Source organism: Halichoerus grypus, chromosome 5, assembly GCF_964656455.1.
Source record: "Halichoerus grypus chromosome 5, mHalGry1.hap1.1, whole genome shotgun sequence".
Lineage (NCBI taxonomy): Eukaryota > Metazoa > Chordata > Mammalia > Carnivora > Phocidae > Halichoerus > Halichoerus grypus.
The window spans coordinates 95855803-95882053 of NC_135716.1; the positions used below are offsets into that span (position 1 = coordinate 95855803).

Genomic DNA, 26251 nt, shown 5'->3' on the forward strand with positions numbered 1-26251 from the left:
GGCGGGGCACACTGGTTGAAGCAGCAACAGCACTGGGACAGGGCAACAGTTCTTGGTTCCAGTCACGTGTGCCTGCCAGAACCTGGGAGGAAAGGCTGCTGGCCAGGGAAGCTTCTGCGGTCTAGGGCAACTTGAGGGTAAGAAATTTCAGTTCCCAGAAGCTGGGAAAGAGCTCTATGCTGCCTCCATAGACAGGTCTGTCTGCCCATCACTTCTGGTTTGGAGCCTCCAGTTGTAGACATCCAACTTCCTACTTGGTTATTTTGAGAAGCCCAGCTCAACTCTTTAGCTACAGGTAGAGGGTTTGCCTCAATGCCATCTTTTTTCCCTTTCAGAAAAGAGTATTATAATCTTAAGCGTCCAAAGGAGTTTAGTGGTCACCTCAACCATCTTCCCGCCATACTTTTTTTTTTTTAAGATTTATTTATTTGAGAGCAAGCGAGCGAGCATGGCAGGGAGTGGGACAAGCAGACTTGGTACTGAGCACAGAGCCTGATGTGGGGCTCGATCCCACAATCCTGAAGATCATGACCTGAGCTGAAATCAAGAGTCGATGGCTTCACTGAGCCACCCAGGTGCCCCTTCCCTCTATACTTCTAATGGCAGCTTCTGTTCCAACACTGCAAGGGGTGGGAAACTTTTAGAAGCCTCTTGTCTTTCAATACTTTCACCTTTTTAATGTGTGTATGTGCCCTGGCATTTTCCTGCATGCACTTCTCTACCCCAGATGCTGGAGAAGTTGCTAGCAAGCAAAAACAGAGATTTCTCTTTACTGTTATAGTCTAGCAAAGAAATGGAAGGTTTCACGGTCACTGCTACTCAAGATTACATGGGATTAATGGAAGCATTAAGAGTGCAAGAAAGTAGAGTTCCGCCTGCCAGCTGAGGCAGTGCAGCTACTGTTCACCCACGGTTATGGAAACAGGGTATAAATAAAAACCAGTAAGAAGATACCTTGTTTTAGCCAATAGTTTCTTTTCTGCTGTCCCCCTCCATTCAAGCAACTGTACTATCTACACACAATGGAAACAGATCTGGATTATAGTTAGTGAAGAAACCTGGTTCTCATTTCAAACTGTAGTATACTGCGGAGCCAGAACAGGAGTATGACTTTTCAATAACTGCCCAGAGAGGCCTAAGCCTCTCTTCTTGAAAATTTGGGGGAAAGGTTTGAGATTCCTAAGACATAATCTCAGGGCACCTGGGTGACTCAGTCAGCTAAGCCTCTGCGTTCGGCTCAGGTCATGATACCAGGGTCCTGGGATCGAGCCCCACATCGGGCTCCCTGCTCAGTGGGGAGCCTGCTTCTCCCTCTGCCCCTCCCCCTGCTCGTGCTCTCGCTCTTAAACACATAAATAAATAAATCTTTAAAAATAAATGATGCTGCCTTTAAAAAAAAGACAACTGCAACAAAAAGAAAAAAAAGAAAAACCTATTGAGAGGGAAAATGAACACAGTTCTCCTAGGTTTCATTTTTTTGTTTCCTGTTTTTTAGTTCTCCTAGGTTTTAAATTAAACAGCTTATACAAAATAGAAAGATCGCAGGACACATAATGACAAAGCAGCTGACCGAATTTCCTTATTTATTAAAGAAGAGAAATAAATTTTGCTTGAATTTTAAAAAATGACATTAAAACTTAGTTATCTTTCCACTGAATAAAACTGAGAAAAAGGCTGGCTTTCAGGTCATATATTTATTTAAAAAAATAAAATGGATCAACAAAGTTACCACATTATTCTGCATGCTAATCAGATTTCCCAAGCCCATGAGATACCATTTCTTAAGCAATAAAAAAAATGACTTCCTCACCAATGTAAAGATAGGAAACCTTTCAATCCAAATTCAAGGTCTTTATCACTAATTCCATCTCATAAGCTAGTGGGATATGTCTGTGCCACAAGCTGAGCTCTTTAGTTAAAGAAAGCCTGAGAAGACACTAAACAAGGATGTCACTAAAAGATGATGATTTGTTAAAATTATAAAGCAACCATCTTTTGGCCTGCAAATATTTTACATTAGACATCTCCACCACTGGGGATCTGCTCCCCAGGACAATTTTATTCTGAATCCAGGATAATTACAAACACGTGGCAATTTTTCCTGCATGCTTCCTCGGGCCAAACCCTGTATGACAACATGTACAATTACAAGATGGGACTTGAAATTCCCACTCTCACACAGGATAGTTAAGGAGTGTTACCAATAACAAAGAAAAGTTATACAACATTGATTATTATAAATTATATTTGTTCTTATCCACCCCATTCTCCTTAATATGTTCGGATTCTTTCCTGCAGAAAACAGGAGTTTCCTATATAACACGGAGTTTACGTCATTAATGATGATTAGAATGAGCTGTAGAGACCTTGATTCTGAAGACATGTATGTGCAGGTGTGACGCAATCTGATTGCAAACACTGACACAATAGCGGATCAAATCAAAGAAAGAGAAGACCTAGAAAGAAGAGAGACCGTTAGATTCTCAGGACCTGCTTAGGCCATCCCTGAGCTTCCTGAAAGTAAAGAGGAGGAGCTTCTCTGACTTTCTTCCTTTCTTTTCAGATTTGTCTTCAATTCCATACGATTTAATAACTTAATTTCCTCACAGACTTTTCCTTTACACTAAGGATCAACAAACTCTCAGAGAGACAGTACATATTTTAGGCTTTGTCTGCATCTCAACTGCTCAACTTTGCCACTGTAGCATGAAGGCAGCCACAGACAATACAGAAATGAATGGCCATGGCTGTGTTCCAATAAAACTTTATTTACAAAAAACACGTCACTGGCCCACAGGATGTAGTTTATCAGCTCCTGCTTTAGTCAGAAATCTGGAATTTTTAAGCCCTGACAAAGGCAGGATTAGTAAGAATAATGCAAAAAATGGCTCAAAGACAAAGCCACAAGGAACTCGCAAAGTCCCATAATTGTGGTTTTCTGGCATGCCAAATCATTACAATTATATGATCTTATCTTTCGGGACTGGCCCACAGAAACAAGAAAACAAGTGGCTTCCAAATCATGAAATAGGACACAGTACAATACTTACCAGGGCAATCCAAAGTACAATATATTCATCAATAAAGCTGTTAAAATACTGGTCCAGAAACAAAAGTGCTGGGCCTATGAATGCTGTGTCGAGCAAATGCATTTCACTTTTAGTCATGTGTGCCACCTGCAAATAAAAGAGACACCGTGATGCAGGCATTTTCATACTAGAGCAACTGTGAGCTACACAGTAAATCAGTTTTGTGCTCAAATCACAAGTTTCAAGAATTATTTAGCAATACTGAATAAAAAGTTGAATTTCCAAACTAAAAAATTGACAAGAAGTATGTGTGAGAGCTATACACCAAAGGGAGAGCCCATGTAGCGAAGCCCCCCAAAAGATGCTTTTCATAAAGAGCCTTAATTTGAATGTACAGACTGAGACTGGAGAAGGCAGATAAACTAAAGCACCAAATTAAGCTGCAGTAGAAAGAAGTGTTGCGGAGGTCCACGGAGCTTCTGGTAATGTCAAGTTGTAGCTTCACAGAAGAGAAAAAGAGCTCCCATGTTGATGGAGGACAGCAAACTCTAGAACTGCTCGGGAAGCTGTGGAATGAAAACTAGGGCCATAAAACCAAAACAAGATGAATGTTAAAAACAAAAAAAATAAAAACTCTGGTGCTTACCACAAGCTTATTAGTGATTTTAGCAGATACAAAACCAAATGTCAGTATATAAAGACAGGGATGCTTTTCAAAAAGCTGAACTGCTGATTTCTTATAGATCATTGCAGCTAGGGCAATCACCGATCCAATATGGAGAAAAGGAGAGAGGACGCTTGTTCCCTGTGCGGAGTAAAGAGAGGGGAGGGGTTAACGGCACTCAATACTGTTAGATACCACTTGGATCTGCTGTAAGGCAGATCAGCTCAAACTTCTAAGAACCTCATGGTGCCTGCCAGCCAGCAGTTTCTGTAACTGAATACCAGAACAGCTAATGAAGAAAGCAGTAGCATGGGCTGGTTAGGCCCAAACTGAGGATTTTACTTACATGGCCAGGTTCATTTTACAAAGCAGATCATACTTCTATTTACTTTAAAATTTTTATTTATTTATTTGAGAGAGCACAAGTGGGGAAAGGGCAAAGGGAGAGGGAGGGAGAAGTCCCAAGCAGACTCCACACCGAGTGTGGAGCCCGATGCGGGGTTTGACCCCAAGACCCCCAGAACATGACCTGAGCTGAAACTAAGAGCCAGCGGCTCAACCGACTGAGCCACCCAGGTGCCCCTGATCATACTTTTAAAAATATATATGTGTATAAACGTGCATGTGTCTGTGTGTGCATGCACAAAACAAAAAAGCATGTAAGCATATAAACATATGCACGTATAGATAGAACTGAGAAGGTCTGGATATCACGTTTGTTTAAGACTAAGCAGAAACTCTAAATTAACAAGTATTTTATACAATTCAAATCAAAAAAGCAACTACAAAACCAAGTCCTGGTATAAACAATTGCTGGAAATCTTAACATGTACTCACTGCTATCGTTGATCCATTTTTTCCAACACCACCTGTGAAGATTACACGGAAGTAATTTGTACAGGAAAATATGGTCCCTGCTACAGTACAAAGTGCAGGAAAAATTTTCATTTGAATATTCAGCACTGGAATCTTTAATGGGTAGAGAGAGAGAACAATTAAGATATATACAAATTAAAATAAGAAAATACAACAAACATTTGATTCATATTGCCATATATCCTCCATTCCTTCCAGTTTAGCAAATACTTAAATTAATGAACATTTCCCTCTTTCTATTATAAACAATATAACCAAGAGAAGAGGCTATATAGAAATTAATCTCACTTCTGACACCAACCTTTAAAAAAATTACTGATCCAACTTTATTTGTGCCACTCGCTAAGTAGAGTTCACCTAATGCATCCCAGAAGTCTGGCAACCGTGGAACAGGCTGTCTTCTGGACTTTGTATAAATGAAGTGTACTTTGCCTTTTTCTCTGTACATTTTTGGAACTCTGCCCTTAAATCTGTAGTTTGTTACTAATTGTTACGGGAGAGAAAGTGCAGAGCATAAAAGACTAGAAATATTTGCAACTAGATTTAAAAATTCTGCAAACTAGGGAATGGAAGACGAAGGTTGTACTCAGAAGAGTTCCCAACTCCCAACTGTTAGGATACAAGCAGCTTGAAAAAGCAGAGGGCAGCCAAGAAGACATTCATATACAGGACAAAAAAGACATCAAGCACATCAAAGCAGGTACAATTTTGTATCCAAAATTTTAACATGTTTAGTTTCCTTTTCAGAATAAGCAAATAATGTACTTTTATAGTGTACTGAAATACGGATTGATTTACCTAAAAGTAAGGGGGGCTGAGGGCATTGGGATCACGTATTCAATCTTGCAAGCATAATATCCACCATTTCAAATGAAATACACTTGTACTAACTTTTTAAAATCATTTAAGATTTTCTTCCTTTTTGCACCTCTCATTCCAGCTTTTAAGAAGGCTCACATTGTGTCCAATATGTGTTGAAAATAGAGCAACATAAAGCGATATATTCTATTAATAGAAACAAATGAGTATAGGTACAAAATTTCAGAAGCCCACAGGGTTTAATAGGCAATGAGTTCTTATAATGAAAACATTTTAATTAGGGCTGTTTATACTTTTTAGGGATACCATTTCAAAACCAAATAGGAAATGTCACATTTCCCACTTTTTTTTGTACATATAAAACCCAAGTAAAATTGGTAAAGACATAAATCTTAATGTTTAGATACTCTATTTCTTCAAAACTCTGAAGAACTCAGTTTGTTTACACAACTCTATGACCTCTTGCAAAACTGCAGCTCAAAAAAAAAAATTGTAATCAACTGTTCAAATTTCAAGTTGTACTATGGCAGTGTTTAGTTTTCTAAAATGAAGTAAGTCAACTTAACAATTAAGCCCAGAACTTTAAGGAGCATCCTAAATAGCCTTCTTCCTTCCCTAATTCATTTCTAAACCCTACAGCCCAAATCAAAACTTGTTTACAGTAAAGGAGAAAATCAACACCATGGATGCTTTGAGCTCCAAGAAATTTTTCTGCTCTAGTTCAGAAAACTAGGGATATTGCAATCTTAATCTGATGCACCTAGCTTAAATTTAATACCCTTGCTAGTTTCCTTTTCCCTCCAGATACAAAGGACCTGTATGGCAAAGGGGGAAATACTACAGTCCCTCAGATTTCAAAAGAAGCAAAGCATTAAGCCATTACAGGGGCATGCCTGTATTAGGGCCAGGGTATCAAATGAGTGCCAACCCTAGAGTAGCAATAATCTGTGCCACAATACTACTACAACTATAATTAAAATTTGGTGAAAATGCTCTTAGGTAAATGGAAACTGTTGCCTGTTGAAAGAAGAAAGAATAAACAGAAATATTGAAGAAGCCAGGCAAATTAGTAAATGGCTTGGACCACAAAGTAAGCAAGCAAGCTACAGACTTAGGAGAAAGGTATCATAAACATTCTTAAGACCCTCTCCACTTCCATCATATAGGATAGCTATATACACCAAACCATAAGCTCCTGAGTGTAGGATTTTGTTTGCACTGATTTTTATACTCTCTGTAGAGCCGTGCATATTATAAGTGCTAAATATACACTTGTGGAATGAAGATTAAGATCTCCCTTTCTCTTACTCTCTATGCAGAATTATTGTATGGGAGAATATGAAGACACATCTTGCCCCTATATTAAGAAGGAAAAAGGATGTTAGCTAAGGAAAAAGGATGCTAGCTACAAGAAAATCTGAGGCAAAATGAAGGAAAAGCTAGAATGAGAAGAATCCCAAGGCTCACCATGCAATCCCTTAAAACTCAGCACCAACTGAACCACTTATAAAAAGCACTAAAACTGTTGTTGCCATTTTCACCTCCCACCCAAGATCAAGGAGGGTGGGCACATTCTATCTTCTTCAATTTTTCCCTTTCTGTCCTCCTTCTCTTGGAACTTGTCTAAAGCAACCAACATGTATACACTCTACAGAAATAGCAAGGACCGATATTGAAAACACCTTCATCAGAGCTCTGGGTCTTTTGGACTAGGGAGAGTAAGAATTCCCTCGGGTCATGGTTTCTGCTCTACAGCCAGGGGAAAACCCTCTGGATTCATGCTACCACATTATGCATTTAAATAGTACCAATCCAATGTAATTCATTTTAAATAAAGTTAGAGATAGAAAAGCATTATTAAATTCTCAGATTTACCAGATTACAATGGACATGTTTTGGTTCAACAGTTTGGATCAATATAGAATATCAATTATTAATTTGTTAAGACTTAGGAGCATAAAATGTTCTTATAGGCTTTGCAAATTTCAGCAGAAATATAATGTATCACTTTGAGATTAGATACTATTAACTGTCTTCCAAACAACATGGCAATGATTGTTTATAAATACTTTTAATATAAGTGATTTCCATCTAAATTTAATATAACAATGATTACAGTGTCTACCAAGTGTTTAAGGAAAATCACCATGTCTTAATTATTTAAGTGTAAGGGTACTTCTTCAGTCTTTAAGAATGAGACACAAATAAATTACACTACAGAGTAGGTCTTTAGTTCTACCTAGGGAATTCTGAAACTTCACCTGAAGTCTCTCACGACTTGCCTTAACTGGATTCCAGAAGATATCTCATGATATAGTACACATTTAATCAACTACTACATTTAAAATAATCAAACATCAGTGAAAGTGACCATGAGGGGATTACATGTGGGTCCCTTTCAAAGTGATGATATTCTCCTTTAAAAAAAAAAAAAAAAGAAGAGTGATATGACAAATGATAGTTTCAAGACATTCCAAAAGAATATACTCTTTTGGGGAAGCAATACAGAAATCAACAATACGGATTGTTGTTTTATGTCTTGCAATGTGTAAACCTGTGCATTGACTTTTGTGCATGAAAATAATTTCTTTCCTTAAAAAAACACTCCATAAAAAACCACCAACCAAAACCAAAAGAACTAATTACAGACTTTGGTAAAAACCCATCTTCTCTGAAGAAAAAAAAAAAGCAGCAGCAAGAAACGGGTAATCCATAAACAGCAGATATAAATCACTTATCTTTGCAAAACAGCTGATCTTCTGGAATCAGCTTTATGAAGACATTTGTACTGTTTTTGTTTGTTACCATAAATTTGTTTCCTAACTATCAGTAAAAGCCTTTTATGAGGATTTGGAAAGCAATGTCAATTTTATGCCCTCGACTTCAAAAGGGATGAAAATTTCACATCTGGGCCCTAAACAGGTATCTTTGCTCCATTTTGGCACACGAATAAGTGAGAATATTACATGTAATCTTTCCTAAACTAACATAATGCAATTTGAAACATCATATTCATGGGGCGCCTGGGTGGCTCAGTCGTTAAGCGTCTGCCTTCGGCTCAGGTCATGATCCCAGGGTCCTGGGATCGAGCCCCACATCGGGCTCCCTGCTCTGCGGAAAGCCTGCTTGCTTCTCCCTCTCCCACTCCCCCTGCTTGTGTTTCCTCTCTCGCTGTGTCTCTCTCTGTCAAATAGATAGAAAAAAAAAAACACCATATTCACTGATGAATATGGGCCAAGTAAAAAGAAAAAAATATGGTGGTCTGAGGTCAATTATGGGAATCTGTACCGGGAACTGCTCAAAGAATACACAGTATTTCTCTGAGCCTCCAAATATCACCAGAGAAGTCAGGCCCTTCCCTATCAGTTTAATGATGGTCACAGTACGGCCAGTAACACCAAGACAAAGGCCTGGGAATCTGTTTCCCTACTGCAACCTAACCTCACTACTACTGGAACTGGATTGCTGGGCCTGGGGATTTTCAGTCTTCGATCTGAGACTTCCTAAGGTCACTCTTTAAAATATATAATAAAAAAGGATGATTATATTAATTATCGATAAAGACTGAACAAAATATTTGATCCTTTTAAAAGAAAAAAAAAATCACTTCTGTTAAGTACATGTATATAAATCCTAGTAAAAAAGGTACCAAGTGTACCTGAAGCAAATTCACTGCCAGGGACCACCTAAAAAAAATAAGGATATATACGGCCTCAGTCCATTAAGTGTCCGATTCTTGATTTTGGCTCAGGTCATGATCTCAGGGTCATGAGATACAGCCCTGAGTTGAGCTCTGTGCTCGGCATAGAGCCTGCTTGGGAGTCTCTCTCTCCATCTGTCCCTCCCCCCACCCCACTGTGCGCTTTCACACGCGTGCTCTCTCTCCCACACACACTCTAAAAAAAAAGATCCTCTCTCGCCCTCTGCCCCTCCCCCCTCGCTCTTGCACTCTCTCTCTCAAAAAGAAAAAAAAGGATGTATGTATAGCCTATAACTTCATTTGCAATAATGCTTTATGTATTTCCATACTGATAAGGATAATCAGGTATATATAACCAACGCTGACTTGTTTTCCAATGATCAAGCCAGAAATCAGTTTTTGGTTACTGGTATGACAAAACTTTATCGGTAATTTATATATGTTTAAGATAATATACTTAAAAAATTTTGGAAGAGGGGGGATTTTGGTATAAAACACAAAGTCTATGAACATAATAATCAACATAGTCAAGAGATATAAAAAATTTAAGTCAACATACAATTGACCCTCGAACAACATGAGGATTAGGAGTGCCCACCCACCCCCAGCTCCATGCAGTTGAAAATCTGCGTATAACTTTTGACTCCCCCCCAAAACTGAACTACTAATAGCATACTACCAACCAGAAGCCTTACTGATAACACAGTCAATTAACACATATCTTGTGTATATATATTATATACTGTATTCTTAGAGGAAAGGATATGAGAGAAAAGAAAATGATATTAAGAAAATCATAAGGAAAATACATTTGCTGTGCTGTATGAAAAATTTTTTGCATATAAGTGGACTCTCACAGTTCAAATCTGTGTTGTTCAGAGGTCAACTATATATATAAAAATAACAATATTTTTAACCTACTGGAAAGTAAAATAAAAATTTCTCTATGTATCTATATATCTATGTATCTATATCCATATATCTATCCATAGAGCTCAGATTTCACTAGAATATATCTTAGATTTCACTAAAGACCCATTGGCTTTTGAGACTAATGTGTAGGAAAGATGTGAATTTGCATGATATTATATACATAACTGGACAGTTTCAGAATTTTCCTGGTTGACTATGGATTATTTTTATTCTTTTATCTCCTTCCTTCTCACAACCCTATCCCTCCCAACAAAAGGCATTAAACAATTTCTGGTGATGAATACTCAGGGAAGTATGTCAATTACACCTCCTCAAGTATCTAATTTACCATCATAAAGTGAATTAAGTATGGGAAAGATCTTGTTCAATTTCCTTTATACCTTAAAATTCATCTGAATTTTTAAGAATCGTTTGTTTGGGAGTAGTACATCTTTTGGTTAGATCACACCAAACAAACTGTAAATTCTGAAGCAGTGGTGGTAGTGATCAGCAGTTACCTGGACCAGGGCTTACAAACTACTGTGGCTCAAATCTGGAAGGAGTAATTCCAACTGTAAGAGCGGCTTTCACTGATACTGTAATTGATACACACTGTTCTAAAGGCTTTACATGTATTATTCATTTAACAAAAAAGAATAACCCTATGAAATAAGTACTGTGATTGTCCTCATTTTACAGAGGAGGAAACTCAGCCACAGTGAGTTGAGTAACAGATGGTGTTCACATCATAGGCAGCGGAGCCTGGATCAAACTCAGGCAGTCTGGTTCCTAAGTCTTGGCTGACATATTATATATATTATGTCCCCTCTTTCAGAAATTTGTGGAAAAAATATTTGTGTTTATAGGTCAGGTTGAAAGTCAAAGTCCTGGCTTGTTAAAACAATTCTATGTCACCGATTTCAATAAGCATTTGTTCTATTTTGGGGCTAGTTTATTTACTACCCCAAATTTGTTAATTCAGCTTTAAGCATATGATAGAAAAACTAGTAGACTCATATAGCTCAGAAAGAGAAAAAAAGTCTCATCTTGTCATTGGTTAACTTGGTATACTACCTGCTGTTTCCTCAGATGTAAAATGGGATGACAAATAATAATTCAAATAGCCTTCAAAAACAATAGCCCTGGAATGGACCTAATGTACTACCTAACTCCAAGTAGTAAAATTCACCATTCCCTAAAAAGAAGTTTGTGTCCTACCATTGCTGTGGTTTTTCATTTTCATAAAAAATAAAATAATTTTACATATCACCCTTTAACTGGATTATCCTGTATTAGAAAACACAAGCAAAAGACAACATGCATTACATGGGATACACAATGTGAACAAAGTTACCATAGATTGCCAAAAAGGTGGTCCTCCAATCACTGCCAGCAAATGCATGATTATTATGAAGATTTGCACTTCAGTCACATCAATTCTGATTAGGTACAAAAAGCCAAAAAAGCAGAATTACTCAAAACAATTTCAAGTTAATTACTTGCAAGCTTAGCAGCATTCCTCTATCATGCACAATAGAAAAAAATTTCAAATATTGAGGAGAGGGGAAAAGGAGGTGTCAAAAATTTGTTATGAGCAAAATCAAATAAAATCCAGAGGCTTTTAATTTAATTTGATGAATTTCACAGAGCAATAAAAACCCCTCCTTTCCATAGGAAATTTCTGACTCATTGAAGTTGGGCTGAAACTATAGCTTAACCTTTCCCACCAAAAAAACAAAAACAAAAACAAGAAAAAAAAAAAAAGAAAAAGGGGCTGGGGCAGGGTATGTGTGTATTAAATTTTGAGTCTCAAGCAGAGAGGACTGCATTGTACTGCTATATAATATGAAATCTTGAAACAAGTGCTTTGTAATACCAAGTGGAGGAAATGGTGAGTTTTTACTAAAACAACATAAATCACCGAGATCTTACAAAACTTACTGCCCTTTAGTTATAGTCATTTAATGCCTTCCATGGTAGGGGGTTTGAAAAAAAAAATTTCACTCAATTCTCAATCAAATTCTTAAGCTTATTAGGTCAACTACCCTAAGATCTCTGGAAAGAAGAACTAAAAGCAGCCAAGAATTAGTTTTGAGGTTGCTGAAAATGATCTTATAGTCAAGAAAAGACAAACCTGGTACAAAAACAGGGCAGTAGAAATTAGAAGTCTGAAAGCCTGGAAAAAAAGAATATGGACAAAAAGACTGAGGAGCAAAGCACAAACTGGTATTCCTTTCCTTCTATAGACTAACACTTTGTATAATCTTGAGATTATCATTCTCAGATTATTGGATCCAAAATTAAAATTCTCAGAATTTATCCTAGAGATATGGTAGCACAAAATGTTTGCACAAGGTTATTTATTACAGCATCATTTATAATAGGAAAATTTTTAAAATAGCCCTCAGTGCGGGAGTAGTTATAGAAATTCTGGTACTTCCATACAATGAAATTTGGTAGTTTTTAAAAAAAGAGTGGGCAGCTCCCTACATAGTGATATTGAAAAATATCAAAGATATACTAGGTGAAAAGGAATGTTGCAGAGTGTATAAATGGTATTTTTTTGTGTAAAAAAGAGGAAAAATAATATTCTATCTTTATTTTTGCCAGTAATTACATAACAAATTTCTGGAAGGATGTACATTACAAACTAAGAACAGTGGTTACCTATTGGAGAGGACAGTGTGGGAATAGACAGCTGGGAGATGAGGATGGGAAGGAGACCATACACTGCATACCTTTTTTATAATGTTAGTTTTAAACAAAGTGAATAATTTATCTATTAAGAAGGTAAATTTTTAAAAAAATTAGTCCAAGAAAAATAGGTATCAACAGTAAGGGGATTCAATTCCCAGAGTAGAATGGAGCACCCATTTCTAAAACTGACACTTAAAACATATAATGTGAGCTAGATAGGTAAGCTTTCATGCCCATAATAAATAACTAAGTTGAAACCAGTCTCTCATAACTAAAAAAACTGAGCTTTGTTTGCTCAAGAATGTTTTTTGAACAGAAGCTTATTAAATTGCAAACATATAGTGATGTAGTTATCTTTAAATACACATTTATTGGGGGGAAAATGGACTGAATTAGGCTAAAAAGAATCTGTAGAGCTGACCTGATGAGTGGTGTTGCCAATAAGGGGAATTACACTCAGTAGCAGATTCAGGAGACTAAGCAGGTGTCAAAGATGATCGACTCTGTCTTGGGTGGAGGAGGGTAGACATCTTACAACATTTTTCTGGATATATGAAGTAGCCTTTTGGGAGGGGAAGGGCCAGAAGTATAGAATTACAAAATAAAAATGGAGGGAACCTCATGCAATTTATCTTTGTACCTTGGATGAATGTAAAAGAGAATAGGAAACATGAAAGATCTTTACAAAGCCCCAAAATGGGATTCCTAGGTTAAATTTTATGGATTAGCTTGTTTGGAAATTTTGGAAGACAGAATTTTCTAAACCATTCTGATACTGTCATTGTATTTAGATCAACAATGCCTTAATGTTAGGAGGGAGAGCCCGGGAAAGCTTACTTACCAGTTGTAGGTAGTTAAGAATATTTTTTCCTGTTTGCTCATCTGATTTAGAGGAATACTCAGTACTCCTGGATGAGCCCCTCCTGCTCTGAATCATGAGAACTGCCTATCACCACTCCTGGAGGTGTGGCTCTAATCTTGACTGTCAATGAAAAAGGGTGCAGTAAGAGGCCATCCCCAGAGACAGGAACTAAACAAGCTAAGAGGACAGGAGGCAGAAGCTATTAACAATGAACAAAAAAGTCAACGATTCTATTTAGGAAAGAGGGGTTATGTGGCAGTTCATCTTCCCACCTTTCCACTAAGAAGTCTCTTAGTATGGGCTGAACTTATTGTAACATGTATTAGGACAGGGCTCATTTCACTCCTTTTGGCTGGGGAGGAAAGACAGTTATCCAGAAGGAAGAATGTTATAGAAAGGTAGGAATCTGGCACTTCTGTAGTCACTTCCTTATTATTATTTTCAAAATAATAACATGGGTGATAAAATTCTCAAATGTTGGGACTTCTCAAAACAAACAAACAAATCATCCTCCATAACTACATCAAAAATAAGCCCTTCAAGATATAAAGAATATATGGTAAAAGAGCATCCAAAACACGAGTGATTTTTTTTTTTTTTAAGACATATGGGAAAACAAATCTCTTCTCCACAGCATTAGATTTCCACAGCCTAAAAGTTTCAGAGGGGGAAAACTCAATGATAATCCACTTAATTTTCTATAACCATGAAGGTATTTGAATATCCTGAATGGTACTGCTTTAAATAATTTCCTATTTCTACTTTATTTTAGTATAGGTTGTCGAAGTACAAAAGGAACCTCCCCAACGCTGTGTGAAATCCACTTAAATCACTACCGCAAGCCAGCAATAAACAACATTCTGATGGCTACCACAGAAGACAAATGGAAAGAAGCAAACCAGTTGTGGAGACTAAGCTCCCTCATTCTTCTGATGGGGAGGCTCTAATGTGGCACTCAAAATAACTTTGAATAGTCATAATAAATCCCCTGGGCCCATCACTCCTAACAACATCTCAATGGTCTATTGACAAAGAGGTAAAGAGATCAAGGTACCTTAAATGAATATGAGTAATTTTAACTTCTAAACAGGGAACAGAAACTCTCTCTAGTTGGAGAGAAGAACTCATGGGGCCTTCATCAAAACAGAAAGGCAGCCTAGATCAGTTATTACATCAGAATTACAGGTTTACAATATGACTCAGGGGTGTAACAACCCCAAACTACCTAAGTTAACTAATTATGAAGAAAATTTCTGTTTTGAATTTCATTTTTATTTTTTAGTGTTTAGAGAGATACCTAACAAATGCATTTGGTTTGAATTCCAACAAGACTCAGGAATAACAGCGATGTGAAAGGACTTAAATGACATTCTGTGAAAGTTGGTAAGCATGTTAATCATCTTTTCCCAGAATGTTTTATGTCTTTCCACTTTAATATCAGAAATAAGACAAGTTAATCTATTTTTCTTGTACGTGTAACATATGCATTCAAAGATATATTTGCAGGGCGCCTGGGTGGCTCAGTCGGTTAAGCGACTGCCTTCGGCTCAGGTCATGATCCTGGAGTCCCGGGATCGAGTCCCACATTGGGCTCCCTGCTCGGTGGGGAGTCTGTTTCTCCCTCTGACCCTCCTCCCTCTCGTGCTCTGTCTCTCATTCTCTCTCTCTCAAATAAATAAATAAAATCTTTAAAACAAAACAAAACAAAACAAAAAAACAAAGATATATTTGCAGCTAATTTGCAAACATAATTTGTTATACCACACATAGTAAATGTAATGGTGTTATAATCTGGGTTGGCTATTAGCTTGGTTAACACAGAATATGCTCTAGGGCTAAATTCACAACGTCAAAAAACCCCAAATTCGTACAACTTGACTTGTGAGCTATTTATTATTTAAAAAGAAGAATTTTGTTTGAAAAGACATCCACTGAGGGTGTCTGGAATCCTATTCAAGAATTTGATTGTTATTACCTACAGATTTGCAATTATCTATAAATGGATCTGCAGGTCTAGGGAGCTTATATATAACCAGAACACTTATTATACCAGAAATACCATGGGTGGGGTGAAATCTTGGTAGACTGCAATGAAGACTGGCCTAGAAATTGATCATACTGCCTTCCAATATTTTACTTTCTACTCTTGATAAGGGACAAACTGGGCATGGCAAGCTAAATGTTAAGTAACATTAACCAGACAAGTGAATGATAACTATGATATTTTAAAATCAAGTGGTACATACAGAGAAATTCTAAGCATCTATTTTTGAGATAAGCTGAATTATTTAAAACCGTATTATCTACCACATGAATGACTACATGGATCTTTCGATTATCTGAGAAGACTAAAAAATACGAACAACAGCAACCCATCCAGGGATTTTTGAGTAGGAAGACAAAAACAGCCAAAGGCTAAAACATAGTAAGTCCTCTAAGAAGAACTCAAGTTCAGGTCTCACATTTAAGGGGACAGCAGACTCTTACGCCCTTGGAAACAGAAGAATTAGGAGAGTCCTCTCACCTCATTTAGTAATAATGTTGATGGAGTTAAATGAAGGGATCATGGACCTATTCTTCCTCTCAAACTAGCACAATCAATTCTGGAACAAATCTGGAAACTGTTGGGAATTACTAACACAGGTCTTAAAATTAATATAATAATAGTGGTAACAAACACTATACACCAGGCGCTATAGTTAGCACATTACATTTTGACTTTTTTAATCTTCACAACTATCCTAGGAGGTAGGAACTACTGCCACCATTTTATAGATGAGGAAATTCAGTCAGATAGGTTAACTGACTTTTCAAGGTTAGACAGATAATACATGGCAGGGCCTTGAAAGAATCTGGAAGTGTTGTACCTACACAATGCTAAAAACTCTTTAGTTTACTGATCAACTGGGGTAAAATTTGTCCTAAGTTTTTAACTTTTTATCACTAAGGAGCCCACACAGGATGATGTTTCTTATATACTAACACAACTTTTCTTAAATTGGTAGAAAACAACAGGCAATAGAATAGGAAGTTTAGACGCTAATAAATTAAATTAACTCGAAACAAAATATAATGAACAACTCTTTAAGCTTATTTTCCCCCTGAACTTTGTAAAAAAAGAAAGAAAAGAAAAACCCACAAAGAAACATATGACAGTCTCATTTCAATGATCAAATCAGTTAAAGCAACAAATATTAAAAGCAAATCTCTGCAAGTTAGCAACTGATAAAAGAATGCATTTCCAAAAGATTTTTCAGGACGTTAAAATTAAAATGCATTAGTTTCTAGAAACATTTTAATAGGAAAGGCTCTGTAAATACAGGTACTTTGTTATCATAAACAAGGTGAAAGTCATTTAGTCAGTATTCTATTTTCACTAAGAACACTGGGGAAAAAAGACCTTTGGTGAGTGTAAGTAATTAATAATCATAAATGAGCCATCAAAAATTATAAATGTAGACAACGGCAGTGAGCATAAATTTTCAGGTCTTTGAAGAAAGTGCCAGAAGACAGGTTATGGGTAGAGGGGTGCTAAAAAATGACACATTCTTAACTATGCACATTATTTTACCCTACGAAGGACTCCCACAAATAATTATGCAAATACATTGTAAATTCAAATGAAAATGGCTTTTGTTTTGCTGCTAAATCATGCCTATAGTACCTCTCAGTATTTTCCAAATTCTAAACTTATTTTGAAAAAAAGATGTAGACTATCCCTCTCTTATTAATCTGTCCCCAAAGACGTCACTACTGCCACTGAATAAATGGATTTACAATGCTGCAAGATACCTTTCAGAAAGAACTCTGCTACCAGACTTACTATTTCTATCACATTATTGAAACATTTTTGGGCATGGGGATTCAATATAGGAAACCTAATGCAGCCTTGTATTGCTAGAATGATCTGTTAGGTGTCCATATGAACAGTTCCCCAATACTCCCTGAAAGCAAGATAAATGGAATTTAAGTTCTATTTTTCTTGTGAATAAACCTTTCATACTAAAGTGTGGATTCTTGGCTATTCTACTGGGAAACCATTTTCTAATGAATCTTTTCGAACTTTTAAAAGTCATAAGGTCAAAATTATAATTCTAATATGAAAGGAAAAGGAGATATTATTCACTCAGCATTAATTAAGGAAATATGGATTTACTAAAAACAAACCAAACCTGAAAAAGGAGGGTATTCAAAAGATAGCTATAGTAACATGAAAAGCAAAGGATACTTAGTTTTAAAAGCACACCTAAGAGAAGAAAACAATAAACAATACAAATAGGAATGAGAATAGTTTCAAGCATTAATTTTTTAAAAAATCAAGTTCATCGAAAACAGAAGAAGTGGTACTAGATTGCTTAAAGAATATATTCTAAAAGAGTTAAGAGAATACACAGAATCTTTCCTATTACTATTAAAAGTCCTCTCAATTTACTTATCTAAAGGGCAACCCTGCTTTATTCTATTTTCAAAATATAAATATCAAAAAAAAAATCTAGTTAATGGTGGAAAGGTATTTGTTTTAAAAATATTACATAGAGGAAAAATCATATTAGGTATAGTAGGTAAGTGAGATAGATAATTTTTTTTAGCATCAAATCACCAGAAATATTATCTTCAAAAAATTTTAATAGGGTGGATTTTTATTGCCCTATATATATTAAAATTATTTTCTATTAACCTGTTTGTCTGTGAAATACCACCAGAAGACGTTTTATTTTTTACATTTTAATTACTCTGTGCATGACAAAGGTGCTGTCTTTATTGAGTTCACGCCACTGTTCATTGGACAGCATCAATATTCTAGCAGTTACCGTGAAGTTCCAGAACCAAGGTCCCAGGGTTCCTGTGAGAAGCTGGCATATTATAATTATGATCTGGGACTCTGTAACATCGAATCTATGCATAAGGAAACAAACATTTCAAAATAACTTTACTCAGAGCTTTTGCCAAAGAGCCTTACAGGTAGCAAAAACAGATTTAGAAGGTAGCATTCTCCTTATAAAGACATCTAAAGATTCAATGATACAATTTATACAGTACTATTGTTATCCTTATGCAAACATGTATATTTCTTACCCAAACCAAAACATTAGAAAAGTTTAAAAATTCTAAGTGTAACACACTGAATAAATGACTTGTAAATAGGGAGCTGGTAACACTAGAACTAAAAACACAGTCAACTCTTAATTACCTTAGTGAATACTACTTGCCAAATAATCACATTATCTTTAACATAGGTCCTGTCAGTGCCAGAACCTACCCAGACTTCTCTGGAGAGGAATGTTTTCAGAAGCCCCAGGGCACAGTCATCTATGTGTTTGAAGAACCACTAATCTATCCCGCACCCCTTCACTGCCCCACATCTCATCATACTCCTACCTCTGCTATCTCAGTAGAATTAGCACATGCATGTGGAAAGGACATTGGGAAACTGTGACTCCTCTGGATACGGTTAGAACCAAATCAACTGGTCAACTCCTTGTCCTGTTTCCTAATAATCTCTAGTCCAGAATCTTATCCTCTTTCCTCTTTTTCTTCCCTTAATTCCATACCAGCATTATAACTCTCTACTATATCGGATTAGTTTATTAGTGGTAAAAATTAGTAAAATGTCCAATTCAATCACTAATGAAGTTTTGGAACACAGATGGTGACAGAAAAAGACTTGTGGTATAGAACAGGCTTCAAATCAAAACCATGTAATCAAAATTAAGAGCTGAGGAATGCTAAAGGAGATAGAAACTAGTCTACGATTTTACCTGATGATCCAAGAGTCCAAACTGCAATCTAGGCTTTATGTTAATATAAATAGGTGTTTTAAGATATGTTCTATAACAATTTAACAAAATTAAAATGAGCACAGTCCTAATGACTGAATCATTACCAACAATAAAAAATACAATTCTAGGGAAACTAGAAACTGAAAGGAAAATCTCTGATATTTGTTTATGTGATCAATCTTAAACTTTTAAAGAGGCAAATATCCTATACAGGCATTCAATAGGAAGTTTCCTAATTCTTAATCCACAAAAAGTGGATTATACATTAACAGAGAGTTTGGATTATAACATTAACGGTTTTTAATTACTAGGGTATCTTCAAATATTTATTCTTTAGAGGTTTCTTGGGTAAGAACTGAATCGGATTTGTTAGACTACAAGTAGAACACATAACCTATTGACTTCTCTCATTTAACTAGAAAAGAAAAAGTCAGAAGTTATCTACTTACATAGAAATAAATGTGGTAGCAGTTATTAGCTAATGTAAATGTGAAACATGAGAAGCATGAATTGAAAAATGTAATAAAGATAAATACTCTGCCTGCTATAATTATAAATAATTAAGTACATTGGAAACAATATCTGTGAAATTAATAGACTTTCAGAAGGAACCTCAGACACCATCAAATCCAAAACTGATTTACAAATTAGGAAATGAAAGTTATAGGCCTTGCCCAAGCTGATAAACAGACAATAATTTGGAGATAACACCTGAGGCAAGATATACTGATCTGGTTCAATTCATTATAATTTTTTTGTCTTGTGAAAAGAGTGTCCTCCCGCCCCCCCCCATGCCCTACAAATGATAATTTGAGAAAGAATTCTACTTTTCACAGCGTGGAGGGTTTTTTTAAGGCCAGTATTTTGCATAAACAGTTTTATTAGAGATTGTTTAGAGTTTCTAAGCATTTAATTTATAAAAATGATTCCACATATATGTAGAAATTACCGATTTTAAAATATCTAGATATACAGGGTTTAAGCCTTAAGAGAGGAAACGTGACCACTTCCATTTAATATAATCCATAAACATTTTAAAGAATATTTTACAAATATTTACAAATGAGCTTCAACTCATAATTCTTATCCTCTTCCACCGACCCGTTCCTTCTGTGAAGGTCTAGCCTCTGAGCCCATGTCCCTCCTGTCTTTCAAATCCAAGCTAGTAAAAATCCTAACAGGCTAAGCTAGACCAAGAAGGGTCCCAATGAGCAGTACTCATCTTTGTCAGATCTCCATACTAGCTTGGTCCAGAAGGACTGAGGACAGGGGTCTGTCTAGATGTGAAAGGTACTAATATTCTCTGTATAAGGAAGCTTTCAGCTGTGATCAGAGCAAAGTGCTGAAAGATTTAGCTCATAATTTCAGGGATAATGTACCCAAATCACATTGGCTTTCTCATAATATCAGACTTTGAAAGGAAATTACTTATAGATGAATTAAATTACAGAGCCTATTTTTGATCGAGATACTATGAGCAAACTTAATAGCAACTAAAAATGATGACATTAGGAGACTAAGAAAAACAAATAAAAATCTCTTATTTGGCAAATACGGTATGTGGTTATTAAACACACAACAACCTAAACTGGTTATATATAAAAAAGAAATCCTTGTGACTTTTTTCACTTGTGTGTAAACATCAAAATAAAACAATTAAAATAAAAATATTTTAAAATAAAATTTCCAAGGTACCTGAAGCTGCTTTCACTTTTTTCCAAAAAAGGAATAAGAAAAAGCAAGGGATTTAAAAAAATTTCGTTAGTCAAATTCCATTTCAGAGTTTATCTTATTATTTTCTAATTAAACAAAATAAAATTTGGACTTTCTCCTCCATACATAAACTTTAGTTCAATATTAGCGTATTATACACCTGCCTATTCTCCCTGCTCTTGAAAAGAATGTGAAATCTAAAATAGCATTTTTAAAAATTCTTTAGGAATATCGCTATTATTCCATATGCCATTACATTGGTATTTTGATAAATACCTCCTTAAATGTAAGCACTCACAGCACATTACTATGAGTGTTGAGAACTGCTTTGACTTTAAAAAAGAAATAGTGCAGCCTTAATATGAATGCAGGATTTCAGAAAATTGTATTCAAATTTTCCAAATCAAAACCAATTTCTTGTAATACTAATATGTAATTTAAATTGAGATATTATATTCAAACTGGCCCCAATATTTCTATATATATAGTCTCATCATAAGAAAGCACTAGAGTCTCAGGGGGAGAGTGTCCTCCCATGTAGCCCCTCTGCCTGTTACCCTAAACTCTGGTCTTGCATTTTCAACAATCTAGCTCCATATACCCATCTCTCTCTTTTTTCCCCAAATATTTTCAATCTCTTCTCTAGTCAATTTCTTCTGTGTAAATACAAAACCCTCCTTCCTTTGAACCTATGTTTTCTTCTAACAGATGCCTTGTTCCTTCCCATCATCACAGCCACCCATTTTCTAAGTCACCTGTACTAAATGTGTGCTTATTTATTCCCTTCACTTGTCATCCCTACAATCTGGCTTTTACCTTACTGCTACAGAGAAACGACTCTGGATGGCCTCACACTGCCACATTCAGTGTACAATTTTCTGTCCTCGTTTTGAGTCTTGGCAGCATTTATCGTTGTTCTCTTTTGAAATTTCTGGCTTTTCATTCTGGTATGCCTCCTCTGGCTGTTCAATAATTTTCACGGGCTTCTTTCTAGGCTTGCTTTCTAAGTTTTCTAAGCTATTTTCATTCCATTTGGATGTCTAAAATCCCTCACATACACGTTCTAGTAGAACTCTCCCTTTCACAGAGGTTCCTCTGCCTGTAGTGCCTTTCTCCACTTTCCATCCAACCACCCATGGAGGGGAACTGGGAGTTAAGTCCCTGCTCACTCATTCATTCCCCATATGCAGACAGAGACGAGATCCTACAGTTTCTACCTCTTAAACCTCCCTCCAACGTATGACTTTCTCTCTGATTGCACTGTCATCACACTAGCTCGGGCATCAGCATTCCTCACGCTAATGATGCTGATGACTTCTAAGGGTCTCCTTACCTCTGTCACAGCCCATTCTAATTCACCCTCCGAATATGCCAGCCTGCTCTTTCCAAACTGTCCTTTTGTCATTTCCCTGGTTTAGGTCCTGCAAAGGCTCCCCACAGATTCAGGACAAAGCCCCTATTTCTTGGCAGGACACAGAAGTCCCTGATTCTCTGGATCTCCTCCAGCCTTATCTCCTGCCACTCCCTACAAGCATCTTATGATTTAACGGTATAGAACTGCTCATAGTTCTCCAAGTACGTATGTCATTAAAAGAATACACCACAAGGGACATTCCAAGACTGGCAAATAGAAAGCTGTGATATCAAATCGCTCCTAAAAACACTATTTATTCTTCCCCTCCTTCCATGGTTCCTTCGCTCTCCTTCCTTCAGTTCCCATACCACATGGTTGGTGCTGCTTTACTTGAAAGGGAAAGATAATTAATTAGAGCTGATGATAAATAAGCTTTCAAAATAAGGGCTTGAAAGTTAACTATGAGATAATAACCACTGAAACAAACTATGTCAAATTCAGATATTACAAATTCTCCTATTTTTGAAAACAGTAACATCACTAAAAACTAAAAGTGAATTAGGGTGAACCAAGTGATCTTAGAAGTCTAATATATTTTGTGGTTTCACCAATGCAGAGAAATACTATGAAAACATTATTGAGATAAAGGCTATAAAAACAACATTGAGAAAAAATACATCTGCACATAACATTTTCAATTACTGCTTTTTTTCTATCAGAAATCCATAATATTTTCTGAGCACTGATCATTTTATAAATTGCTGAAGAACGTAGAGGCATAGGATTTTCAATTGGACACACATGTCCACTATTGTCACTAAGGGCATTAAGATGGGCTTTAAATATGTTTTCTAAACTTCTAGGACATGTCTTTTAGTTAACATCCAAAATTTTAATAGTTATTGTTACTGTCATAAGTTAAGAACATCTTAAGTTCTATTTAAATAAGTTTAACAAAAATCATTTGAACTAAACTTGTAAGGAACAGCTGAATTTCTGTGCAGCCTAGTTCTTACAAGACCTAGAAAACTAAGTTTATTCGGGATCTAAAAATTTAAATATCCACTAATGATTCACCTTAAAGGGACTAGGTTAAGATGTTCTATCATTTGCAATCACAGATTTTTATTTGGCTATTTCATGAAGTATTCAGTCTTTTCTCAAGTTCTTTGTCTTTTAATCCTACACCACGAAAAAAATAATACTAACTTGAGCAGTGTAAACAGGATCTGTGATACTTAATTAAACACTGGTTGATAAATTCATCCTTTACCTCATTCTAAAACTAGTTTACTCATTAATATTTACAGAAAAGTACTGATCATCAGGTAGAAACCATTCATTTTGGAGTTTGAAAGCAGTATGTATTTCATTTTTTAAATTCTTGGGCATTTTGTTGGTGGTAGTAATCTACATGGTATGTCATATCAGCTGAATTATCAAGAGCTTAGATTTTTATAGATTCATAAAGAATATGAAAAGAACAAAATCTAATTAAACTATGATATTTAGAGAGGAGAGTTGCTCTTTGCTCTCATAAACTATCTTACTTTTCCTGAAAACACATTTCATATGTCAAAATAAAACATGGAATTACGGTGAATAACAATAGGAAAAATACAGTGAATTTATCTGAGGGAAAAACAAGTGGGTATGAGAGAGGAGGGACAACTGCTTTTCATATTATTTAAAAAATATTGGTTGGGAGGTTCTAATAGTTCCATTAGGCAGCTATAATAATGAGTTTTAAATTTCTTTTATTTGTTAAACTAATTTAGTGCTTTGATCCATTCCTAATATTGAAATACTTAAAAGCAACATTCTCCATATCTTAAAGAGGAAACAACAACAACAACAAAATCACCATTAAGTGTTACTTACATTCCAAATCGCAATGTTCCAGAAACATATGTCTGCCAGTGTGCACAATAGAACATGAATGTCCCAGCAAAACAACAAAAAAACATCCAGTCAGGGTTTGTCCCCAGCTGCACTGCGATACAAGTTCCAAGAACCACGAAAACTGCAAGAGAAAGATCACAATTAAAACTGAATAATCTGAAAAATCAACATTAACTGAGCTGGGAATGATTTTAGATGAGGCAAAAAGAAGACATGCTATGAATATACAATCTTCTCTCTGTTATCCAAGGTACCAGAAAAGCAGGATGTAATCTTTTACCCCGTATTTTCAATTTCTTCTTTCAATACACCACATAGTGGAACCAAAGGTCTCAAAAGCAACTAAAATACTTGAGCATTTTTTGGAGTATACTCCCAACTCAGTGATACTAATGAACAGTAAAAAATTATAGACCAGAGTTAAAAACAAAACAAAACAAAAAAACACCCCCTGTGCCTCCGCTTCCTCATTTGTAACATGACGATCAAAACCAGATAAAATAGGGCGCCTGGGTGGCTCAGTCGTTAAGCGTCTGCCTTCGGCTCAGGTCATGATCCCAGGGTCCTGGGATTGAGCCCCGCATCGGGCTCCCTGCTCGGCGGGAGGCCTGCTTCTCCCTCTCCCACTCCCCCTGCTTGTGTTCCCTCTCTCACTGTGTCTCCCTCTGTCAAATAAATAAAATCTTAAAACAAAACAAAACAAAAAACCAGATAAAATATATCAGTATTGTAAAGGATTTCAAACAGTGCCTGAAACATATTAAACACTATGTGATTGTTGAAAAAAAAAAGAAAAACTAAAGGCCTACATAATTCACAAAAGGACTCACTTTTTAGATTCATAGCTATCTTTTCTTAGGTAGCAGATGTAATTACGGGTGACTTATATAGAAAAATACTTCCTATAAAAGTTTGGAACTCAAACTACAGCACAAAAATGACTATCACTTAAAATAAAAAATAGGATACCTATCATTCCATAGTCACCTAATTATAATATCCTTTCAAGACGCCCAACAAGCCTTTATATTCAGTGAAAGTCTTGAGTTTTTCTTGAGTCCTATAAGTGCTTAGCTATTCACTCTCCTCTACTAAGCAGGCTATTGTTAGGACACACCAAAACAATGATTTTCACATGAACCTACATCTGCAAATCTGAGTTCAGGAGGTAAAATTATCATGGGTTTTTGTTTATTTTAAAAATATTTAAAATGCTATGCCAAATGACAAGAAATCAACAGAAAAACTAAATAAAAATATGTGTGTGTGTGTGTGTGTGTGTGTGTGTGTGTGTAAGGGGGTGGGGACATTCCTATCAGGAAGGCTAGACAGAAACTGTCATTTAGTTTCTAAATCTTTTTTTTCCCTTTCAAAAAGTACTAAAATATTCTTAAAGTACTAAAATATTCTTTTTAAAACAGTACAAATAAAGATATATCACCTATAATCTAATATATAGTAACTCACCTACTGCTAGCACTTTAGTATATTTCTTTCTAGTCTTTTTTTTTTTAAAGATTTTATTTATTTATTTGAGAGAAACAGAGATAACGACAGAGATAGTGAGAGAGAGCATGAACAGAAAGGAGGGAGAAGCAGGCTCCCCACCAAGCAGGGAGCCTGATGTTGGCCTAGATCCCAGGATCCTGGGATCATGACCTGAGCCAAAGGTGGATGCTTAACCAACTAAGCCACCCAGACGCCCCCTTTCTAGTCTTTTTATCCAAGCCCATTACCAGTTATACTCCAAGTCTACAACATAATCTTAAACATCCACAGAATATCCATTTAAATATAAAGACCACGAATTTCCTAGTCTCCCACTATTGTACTCATCTATAATTTATGAGATTTTTGATGATGACAATAAAACCTTTTAAAAAGATTTTAAAAACGGTAGGTGCCAAAAGAATAATATTTAGGTTTAAAAATAACTTCAGTAG

The 26251-nt window shown here is 36.0% G+C and overlaps 1 protein-coding gene across 2 annotated transcripts in view; it reads right to left on the reverse strand.

Moving 5' to 3' along the window:
• Positions 1-1566: 1566 nt before the first annotated feature.
• The window catches only part of CEPT1 (choline/ethanolamine phosphotransferase 1), a 37742-nt gene continuing 13057 nt past the window's right edge, over positions 1567-26251 (reverse strand). For both annotated transcript variants that reach the window (XM_036103696.2, XM_036103697.2), the window contains exons 4-9: positions 24288-24429; positions 11355-11439; positions 4531-4662; positions 3676-3834; positions 3051-3176; positions 1567-2456 (exon numbers count right to left, since the gene is read on the reverse strand). In XM_036103696.2, the coding sequence (XP_035959589.1) occupies positions 2337-2456; positions 3051-3176; positions 3676-3834; positions 4531-4662; positions 11355-11439; positions 24288-24429 (764 nt within the window). In that variant the 3' untranslated portion in view covers positions 1567-2336. The remainder of the gene's footprint in view (positions 2457-3050; positions 3177-3675; positions 3835-4530; positions 4663-11354; positions 11440-24287; positions 24430-26251) is intronic.